Source organism: Lucilia cuprina, chromosome X (assembly GCF_022045245.1).
Source record: "Lucilia cuprina isolate Lc7/37 chromosome X, ASM2204524v1, whole genome shotgun sequence".
NCBI lineage: Eukaryota > Metazoa > Arthropoda > Insecta > Diptera > Calliphoridae > Lucilia > Lucilia cuprina.
Window position 1 is genome coordinate 13,319,286 of NC_060949.1, and position 9,698 is coordinate 13,328,983.

Below are 9,698 nucleotides of genomic sequence, written 5' to 3' on the forward strand. Positions count from 1 at the left end.
ATCAAGAATATATATACTTTATAGGGTCGGAAAATTATATTATAGAAATTACAAACGGAATGACAAACTTATATATACCCTTCTTACGAAGGTGAAGGGTATAAAAAGCAAAGACTATATTAATTGATCTATAGATTTAATATTATAAATCATTTAAAATCCCGAGCAACGCCGGGTACAAAAAGCTAGTTAAACATCCTTGGTAACGCCGGGTACAAAGAGCTAGTGTTAAACATAAATATTAAAATACTCTAATATTTAATTGTAAAGGAAATTTTAGTTCCAGATTATTCAATAAATAATGTACGCCGATTTAAAGAGGGTCCGAAATATTCACAACTTTGTGTTCTTGCATATTTTTTATTAAAAATATTATTAGTTTATACTTAAAATGTAGTAATTAAGTGAAAACACGCTTAAATTTCCTAGGATTTTATTTTCCAAAATTCAAAAATTATATACTTTTGTGTGTGAATTAATTATTTAATTTGTTATATTGTCTAGGAGTCCTAATGTTGGATAATTTTAAAAACATAAAAAATTTATTTTTGCTTAAACTAATTTATCTTTTTATTCCCTACATCAGTCAAGTGGGGAGGGTATATTGGGTTTGTGCTGATGTTTCTAAAAATATTACTCAGTTATTTTGAGGGTAAGAGCCCGCACATCGCCGCCAAAGTTTGTAAAGTTTGTACTCTTCTAAATATCATTCGGAAGTAATGCAAACTATTACTAGTTCCAATGTAGCTGTTCCAGAATCTAAACTGGTTCAGTTTACGTTCTATCTAAAAATTAAACAAGTATTATTGAATACGTATATTTAATTAACATAAAAATGTTATTTATGCTGTTAAAAAAATGTAAAAAATAGAAAAATTTCAGAAAATTGGAGAGCTAAATCAAAAATCCACTTTTTTGTATAGACAAATTAAGAATAGAAAAAATCTATATATACAATTTTATTTTGTATTAAAATCCATAAAAAGTGAAAAAACAACACTTTGTTAACACGTTTTCTTACATTTTTTTTATTTTAAGCACTTTCTATAATTAAAAAAAATGACTTTTCCCAATTAGGTTTTGGCTACACTGACTACGCCCAACTTTGCATAATAATACTCAGCTAATGTTTCGATGTAACTTGGTTTTCTTGACATTACCTCACGATGAACATCAGAAATATTAAATCTACATGAAAGTGATTTAAAACTAGCCTTTTAAACTCTTTTTACGTTTCCATAACTGGCAATGCATCTATCCAATTCCTTTCAAGACCCTACTTATGATGTACAAGAAATTTGAGAATGTCATCCGGCCACCCGTGCAATCGTTGCAGTTTCTCAATATTATATTATTTGCGTGGGAGGTGACACGCAAATTATTGTAAGTTCGGCAAATTTTAAAAATCTATTAAAATCTATTAGTTTCCAAGGTAAACGAATTTTTGTACTTAATTAATATGGGAGGTGCCACGCCCCTTCCTGCTAGTGCAGCTAGTGAAACCTAAGTGGCTCTGACAAAATTTAGGGACTCTAACTGTTACATTTTCTAAGATATACTAATTTAATATTTTCTCAATATGGAAGGTGGCACGACCACTATAGCCATTCCGCCCATTTTATGGACGTCAAAGTTGTCCGTGTAAAATTTGAGGATTTGAGATATACAACTTTTAAGAGTTATTTAGTAAGTAGGCGTGGCACCTCGCAATAGCAAAAAAAGCATTTTTTGTTGCTTTGAATTAAAAAAACGCCAAGTTTATATTAATAAAAAAGGTAATTAATATTGGATTGTATTTATTTTTATATTAGCAATTCTGATTATTAACTGGCATTCATTTGTCAACTCAAAGCCCCGCTCCTTACCAATTTATTTATTAATTTTATTTATTTTTAATTTTAGGAACTAATACAACCAGTATTTTACCCCTCTTCCTCCATCGGACGTTCTGAAGTTGCAACTTTATCGGAAGAGGAACAAATTAAAATAGCCAAACGTATTGGTCTTATCCAACATTTACCGATTGGGACATACGATGGTTCTTCAAAAAAATCCCGTGAATGTGTTATTTGTATGATTGATTTCTGTGTTGATGAGGCTGTGCGTTATTTACCATGTATGCATATTTATCATGTCAACTGTATAGATGATTGGCTAATGCGTAGCCTAACTTGCCCTAGTTGTATGGAACCTGTTGATGCAGCTTTATTAAATAGTTATGACACAACATAACATTAACATATAATATAAAATTGTTTTTAGTATGTTTAATTATACCCTACACCACTATAGTGTGGAGGGTATTATGCGTTTGTGCTGAAGTTTGTAACACCCAAAAATATTGGTCCTAGACCCACCTTAAAGTATACCAATCGCCTCAGAATCACTTTCTGAGTCGATTTAGCTATGTCCGTCTGTCCGTCCGTCCGTCTGTCTGTGTGTCCATGTAAACCTTGTGCGCACGATACAGGTCGCAATTTTGAAGATAATTTGATGAAATTTGGCACATACTCTTTTTTTTGGTTCAAGGACGATCGCTATTGCAAATAGTTAAAATCCATTATTTCTCCTAGCCCCCATACAACCGTATCCCCCGAATCGGGCCTTTAGGCTCATAAGTACCTTAAATGTTTTATAATGTCAACGAAAATCAGCAAACATTAGTTTTATAAAACAATAATTGACAATACTAATTTTTATAGTGATCGGGCCTCATTTGACCCTAGCACCCATACAGACTCCCCTTCAGAAAATGACTTGAAGGTCAAAATTAACTTATAATTACTTATAAAACGACTAAAATCTACATAAATGACTTTGCAGTAGACGTAAATTCATCTACCAAAATTTATAAGGATAGGCCCATATTTACCCCTTCTCCCCTATGAGCTCTTGTAGAAAATCTATCTTTTTGCCAACAATAAGTAAAAACAAATTAAATGCTTTATTTAAAAAAATTCAAAATTTTAACATACTGACTGGTGTAGGGTATCATATGGTCGGCAATGGCCGACTATAAATTCATACATGTTTTTAATTGTGCAAATTCATTTATACATAACATATAACACATTAAATATTTAAAAAGAAGAAGTAAATGTGGTGCTAAAATTAACTGTTTCCGTGAATATAAAGTATAAAACACCATAACTACAAAACCGGCAAATGTTAAAGATTTGGGTAAAATGTAAATGTTACTAACGAAGGAAACAAAATTAAATATTTAATTATAATATTAAGATTGTAAATATTGAGCAAATAAAAGAATTTACATGTTAGAAACATTTTTTTAGATAAAATATTAATCGTGGCAAACCAACCATTAAAAAATGATTGCGATACGATATTTAAAATGTAATAATGGTTTCAAATATGGATATATGTACTTCTAAAACAGTGAAAGGCAGAGAGTATAAAAGTAGTTCTCTGACAGATTTTGTTTTTTATACATGGTTGACCCTAACTCCCGATAAAGCCCTTTTTAGAAAATTTTTATTTCGTCAATAAATTGCTTAAATATATCGAAATTAAATTAAAATTTTCCTATAAAAAATAAATAATATTTGAAATATACTTATGGTGTATGGTATTATATGGTGGGCCATGACCGAATATACTTTCTTAGCTGTTCAGAAAATAATCATGATTTCTTTATTTTTCGTTCAGAAACAATAATTATTTTTTAGTTTTAGAGTTATTTTTACATTTATTAAAAATTCAAATAAAAAATAATGATTATTTTCTGAACGAAAAATAAAGTTCAAGAAATAATTAAATAAAATAATTAATGTAATTGAAAAAGTAATGATTATTTTTTTGAACGAAAAGTAAAAATCATCAACTTATTTTTATTTTTGAATTTTTTAAACTTCCTATACCCACTCTTTGGTCTGTGTGACAGATTTTTAAAAATAGTGATTTTGATACCATTTGCCTTCGTGAGAGTGAATCAACTAAGTAATTTGCATATGTAAAATTTTCCAAATTTTAAGATAAAACTTTAGCTAGACAATTATCTTTAGAAAAAATAATTGCTTAATTTTTAAGCAATTATTTTTTTGTTTTTAAAGTAAATCTTATATTTTAATTTTTTACCATAGATAGTAAAATCGTGATATTAAGTAACGAGATTTTTGATAAAATATGAACATATTATTAATTTTTTAGTCAATAGAATATTTTGCATTTTTAGGTTTTTGGTATTTTTTTAATAATTATGTATTACTTTATAAAATTTTAAATTTTTATTACTCGTATATATTTAAATAACAATTGTTAGATATTTTAATAGAGGTAAGTCTAAATTTGGTCCGGTATATCTATAAGAGTTTATCAATATATGACATCAAATCTAACGTTTCTTTAATTTTATTAGTAGCAGATTTAGACCTAGAAAAATGTTTAGTGAGCTATAGAACTATATATTATAACAAATATGATAAACAAAAACTACATTACAGGTTTTGAAGATTTTAATTGTAATAATATTTATGTATACTATTTTTTCCATGGGAAATGCCACGCAAATAATTGAAAGTTCGCTAATTTTTCCAATGGCTAATAAGAATTCTAATGTAAGCTATGAAAGATGTGAATAAAATCTCCCCACTTTATACCCTATACCTTCGTGAGAAGTTTTCATTCCGTTTGAAATTTCTATAATATAATTTTCCTAGCCTATAAAGTATGTATATTGCCTTGTGTGTGTTTTTTTTTGTGTTTTATTACGTTTAGCGCTGTTGTTGTTCCTTTTGTTTTGCTTTTGCTATTTTTATTATATAGTCGGGAAAATGAAATTAATTTAAATTTTATAAAACTAATATATTTTAAATATACTTTCTTAAAGGGTATATAAGATTCCGCACAGCCGAATATAGCACTCTTACTTATTTCTTAATGTTCACATGAATGTCAAAGTTCTTCATGTTACAGCTTATTTACAATAATTAATAGCAAATATTAAATCAAATAAATATAAATAAAACGAGAAAAATAATATGCCTCTTCCCGTATTTTATTAAGAATAATTTTTTAATCATTCCTTTTTATACCCTACACCACTATAGTGGGGAGGGTATTATACGTTTGTGCTGATGTTTGTAACATACAAAAATATTGGTCCAATACCCACCTTAAAGTATACATCGATTCAGAATCATTTTTTGAGTCGATTAAGACATGTCCGTCCGTCCGTCTGTCCGGCTGGCTGGCTGGTTGTCCATTTTCAAGATAATTTGATGAAATTTGGACCAAGCATGTTTTTTGGCACATGGACGAAGCCTATTGAAAATGGTTGAAATCGGTCCATTATTTCACCTAGCCCCCATACAACCGTACCTCCCGATTTGAACTTTTTATGCCATAATTACGTCAAATATTCTTTTATCTCTCTAAAAATTGGCACAAATAAGTTTTATATAAGTATAAATGACACTGCAGATTTTCGTAAGGATCGGCCCTTATTTGTCTTAAACGTCTAAAATTGACTTGTAACCATTTGTGTCGCAATAAAACTCAACAAAATTAACTGTTATTTAAAAATATATCCTTTTCCCAAATTTACCGAGGATCGGCCCATATTTGACCTATATAAAGACTCATATAAACATTTTTGCTTAATATTTGCTTATTTTGGAATTATGGTAATATTCAACATAAAAGATTCTTTATAAAAAATAAAAATTTTTAAAATATACTCATGGTGTAGGGTATTATATGGTCGGCCATGCCCGACAAAACATAATTTTTCTTTGATTTTTTCTTATATAAAAATGTGACAGTCGCTTAATTTTAATTCATCTCTCGCTCTTTTTGTGTGAATTGTCGAAAGCGGTTCCAAATGAATCCCCTGCCATTTGTTTTTGTAAATGCGCTTAGCTATAGCCCGCTATAGCAATACGTTGTTGTTTTCTTGAATTCTTCTTGGTAAACCCATTGTTTTAATTGTGGAAGTTGGTTCCCAATAGTTATTATCTGGATGTAATATATGCTGTAGTCATACAAGTTTGACTTGGAAGTGGTCCTATTAAGATAATTGGACTTCCATCCGTTGTCATCCAGCACACGTACTCCTGGCCAGCCGGAAGAAAAGTAATTTGTTTGTCGAAGTTTTATCTGTATATTGGGTTTTTACACGGGCAACTCACTGGTGATGTATTAAACGAAATTTAAAAGTGAACAATTGGAGCAAATTTAATTTACTGAAAGAAAAATTATAAATTTTATGAAATTTATAAATTTTACACAAATTGACATTTCGTCAGTATATTATTGGTTTGACCCACCGACCATTTTTAAAAAAAATGAGTTAGGAGTGGATTGTATATAATTTCGACATCCTCTTTCCGATTCCAAAACCCATTTTTCAATATTTGGTACGAATTCCGAGATATCGGGTGTTAACTTCGGTCTATATCCACAATTTTAAGACTAAATAAATATTGTTTTGCTCCATACGCCACTGTTTGGCGTATAGACCGCCATTTTCATACGAAAATTGAAAACAAATTAATCACTTTTGTTTTGCTCCACTGCCATAACAAAAACGGAGATCAAAGCATACATAACAAGGTGTTTTTAAACTCTTGTTTACATTATTTGTATATGGATTTTGACAGTTCTATTACACTGAGTGTTATTATTGCAGCTTACAGCTTTGACAGTTTTTGTATACATATAAAATATGTGTTAGTCTGGTAACACCATCTTATAAATTTAGTGAAAATTTTGTACATAAACATCAACAAGTCATAAATAATTTGGGCGCTGAAGTAAAAATGGAATTTTTATCACCACCACCGTTCTTGTCCGATGAAATTATTCAGTAAGTAGTATTTAATTGTTTGTCTGACATTTTGTAATATTTCTATGCCATTTAGGATGTTTGATGAAGATTTAATACCCATAAAATCACCATCAGAATATGCATTTAAAGAAGCAGATCACGAATGTCTTGCAAATAGGTAAATATTATTTTTAGGTTTTTGGAATATTTTTTCACACTTTGCTTCTTAGTACAAATGAAGTCAGATTTTTAACCTCAATATCCCCAAACGTTGATATAAGATATGAAGAACTGGAAGAAGGTAATAGGTAAGTTGTTTGCAATTTGTTTAAAAACAAAATTCAATAAAATACTTACATCCAATTTAGAATCTCTTCACCCACTCCAAAGAAAAGGAGGAAAAATCCTGAATCATGGAAATGTAACATACGAAAAAAGCTCAGAGAATCGGGAAAGGATTACATTAACATAAATAATACCAAAATGCCAGCAAGAAAAATTAAACCAGCGTGCTACAATTGTTTTTTAAAATGTGCATATATTTTTTCTAAAGAAGATCGTATGAATTTGCACCAATCTTTTTGGAATATGTCTGATGACGAAAAAAACAACTTTTATATTAAATTTGTTGCCCGGCATCCTGTAGTACGCCGTAGAACATTAAAATCAGCTAAAAAAGAGTTTTCGTTTCTATATTACTTGGAAAAAGATAAAATAACCTACCGCGTATGTCGAACTTTTTTTTGAATACATTAAGCATAAATCAAAAGAGAATATATTATTGCTTTGAACACTTAAATGATGCCAGCACGGGAATTCCTCATCCACGAAAAAAAGGCAAGAATATTAAACGAGTGACACCTCCAAAAAAGTTAGCTGAAGTTCGAGAACACATTTCAAGTTTTCCGGCCATTGATTCTCATTATTGTCGAGCAAATTCTAAAAAAAAATATATTGACGGAATTTTAAATGTAAATCGAATGTACTCTCTATATCGTCAAAAATATGAAAACCCAAGGGAAACGCATCTATATTTTATTACAAAAGAAAATTAAGTATGTATAACCTTACAGCTACTATTATTATACCAAATGTACCAATATTTACTTATTGTGCTTTATGGACCGAAGCTCATAGTGGTCGAAGTGGCAATGATATAGCTAGCGCACTAATTAAAATCTTAAATCAGTTAGTAAAAAATTTCCCTGGCATTAAAACTATAACATTATGGAGTGATTCTTGCGTACCTCAAAACAAAAATAGAATAAATACCACCGCAATAAAAATGTTCCTTAAACAAAATAATATTGACATGATAGTACACAAATTTTCGGAACCGGGGCATTCATTAATACAGGAAGTGGATTACATTTTTAAGAAAATATAAGGTACAAAGTTTCTTTTAAGACAAAAATTAAATTTGAAGCAAATTTTTAAAACAACCTTTGTCAATATTTGGTAAAAATATAAGTAAGTCTTTAATATCTTTTTTTTATCGCTGGAAACAGCCGACGGTGCCAAAATCTGTAATTTATGTGCTAAAATATCTTTCGGAGTTTTAAAACATTTTTTTGACGCTGGTTTTATCAACGTTGCTTTCCGAAACTCTTTATCTCTACATGAATTTTTAAATTGAATATTTAATTCGTCGGTTTTTTGATATAAAATAACTTTAATTTTAGAAAATGGGACATTTCGATATTCCATCCAGCGAATAGGAGTAGAAATCATTTGGAAGCATCCTTAAAACTTTTAATTTTGTTTTGTTAGTAGGAATATTTTCAAGTAGTTTGATGAGATGGAGAGGGCTGTGGATCTCCATATTTTTTAAATATCTGTCTATTACTCCATGAACACAATCCACTTCCTGTATTAATGAATGCCCCGGTTCCGAAAATTTGTGTATTATCATGTCAATATTATTTTGTTTAAGGAACATTTTTATTGCGGTGGTATTTATTCTATTTTTGTTTTGAGGTACGCAAGAATCACTCCATAATGTTATAGTTTTAATGCCAGGGAAATCTTTTACTAACTGATTTAAGATTTTAATTAGTGCGCTAGCTATATCATTGCCACTTCGACCACTATGAGCTTCGGTCCATAAAGCACAATAAGTAAATATTGGTACATTTGGTATAATAATAGTGGCTGTAAGGTTATACATACTTAATTTTCTTTTGTAATAAAATATAGATGCGTTTCCCTTGGGCAGACTAAATACACTTTGTAAATCATAACAAATTGTGCAATTTGCCGGCTCCGAATTTTGTCTATCATTATCACGATCAGACTTCAATGCATCTTTTTCAGCCTTATGTTCTTCATAAATGGATTTCTCGGTGGATGTTAAAACATTGTCCTTGTTGTTAAACAAAACACACTTGTCGCACTGGTCTTTCTTAGGTTTGTAAAAGGAAATGTTAAAATCGTTTTTGAAAACTGATCGATAAATATGTAGAGCAACAGGGTTTTCATATTTTTGACGATATAGAGAGTACATTCGATTTACATTTAAAATTCCGTCAATATATTTTTTTTTAGAATTTGCTCGACAATAATGAGAATCAATGGCCGGAAAACTTGAAATGTGTTCTCGAACTTCAGCTAACTTTTTTGGAGGTGTCACTCGTTTAATATTCTTGCCTTTTTTTCGTGGATGAGGAATTCCCGTGCTGGCATCATTTAAGTGTTCAAAGCAATAATATATTCTCTTTTGATTTATGCTTAATGTATTCAAAAAAAAAGTTCGACATACGCGGTAGGTTATTTTATCTTTTTCCAAGTAATATAGAAACGAAAACTCTTTTTTAGCTGATTTTAATGTTCTACGGCGTACTACAGGATGCCGGGCAACAAATTTAATATAAAAGTTGTTTTTTTCGTCATCAGACATATTCCAAAAAGATTGGTG

At 29.8% G+C, this 9,698-nt stretch overlaps 2 protein-coding genes and 1 long non-coding RNA gene across 7 annotated transcripts in view; 2 read left to right on the plus strand and 1 right to left on the minus strand.

Moving 5' to 3' along the window:
- LOC111685236 (RING finger protein 11) overlaps positions 1 to 2,365 on the plus strand; it is a 91,323-nt gene extending 88,958 nt beyond the window's left edge. For all 4 annotated transcript variants that reach the window (XM_046956306.1, XM_046956373.1, XM_046956342.1 and 1 more), the window contains one exon: positions 1,903 to 2,365. In XM_046956306.1, the coding sequence (XP_046812262.1) occupies positions 1,903 to 2,232 (330 nt within the window). In that variant the 3' untranslated portion in view covers positions 2,233 to 2,365. The remainder of the gene's footprint in view (positions 1 to 1,902) is intronic.
- Positions 2,366 to 6,057: 3,692 nt separating this feature from the next.
- LOC124421347 lies at positions 6,058 to 7,271 on the minus strand. The gene is made up of 3 exons (XR_006941595.1): positions 7,142 to 7,271; positions 6,289 to 7,075; positions 6,058 to 6,200 (listed from the first exon to the last, which is right to left on the minus strand). It is a non-coding gene; the product is annotated as an uncharacterized LOC124421347 (long non-coding RNA).
- Positions 6,518 to 7,531, plus strand: LOC124421344. 2 transcript variants are annotated; one of them, XM_046956368.1, is made up of 5 exons: positions 6,518 to 6,570; positions 6,647 to 6,823; positions 6,879 to 6,962; positions 7,015 to 7,092; positions 7,153 to 7,531. In XM_046956368.1, the coding sequence occupies exons 2-5, from the start codon at positions 6,777 to 6,779 to the stop codon at positions 7,529 to 7,531; spliced, it is 588 nt and encodes a 195-aa protein (XP_046812324.1). In that variant the 5' UTR covers positions 6,518 to 6,570; positions 6,647 to 6,776. The 2 variants fall into 2 exon arrangements, with proteins under 2 accessions (XP_046812324.1, XP_046812327.1); XM_046956371.1 differs by lacking the exons at positions 6,518 to 6,570; positions 7,153 to 7,531 and having other exon boundaries at positions 6,732 to 6,823; positions 7,015 to 7,135.
- The last annotated feature ends 2,167 nt before the right edge of the window (positions 7,532 to 9,698 follow it).

Bases quoted from the DNA above. Each gene is read 5' to 3' on its own strand.
- LOC124421344 (XM_046956368.1), top strand. From the start codon at position 6,777: ATGGAATTTTTATCACCACCACCGTTCTTGTCCGATGAAATTATTCA. The intron at 6,963-7,014 runs GTAAATATTATT...TTTGCTTCTTAG, and splicing joins CACGAATGTCTTGCAAATAG to TACAAATGAAGTCAGATTTT. The intron at 7,093-7,152 runs GTAAGTTGTTTG...CATCCAATTTAG, and splicing joins GAACTGGAAGAAGGTAATAG to AATCTCTTCACCCACTCCAA.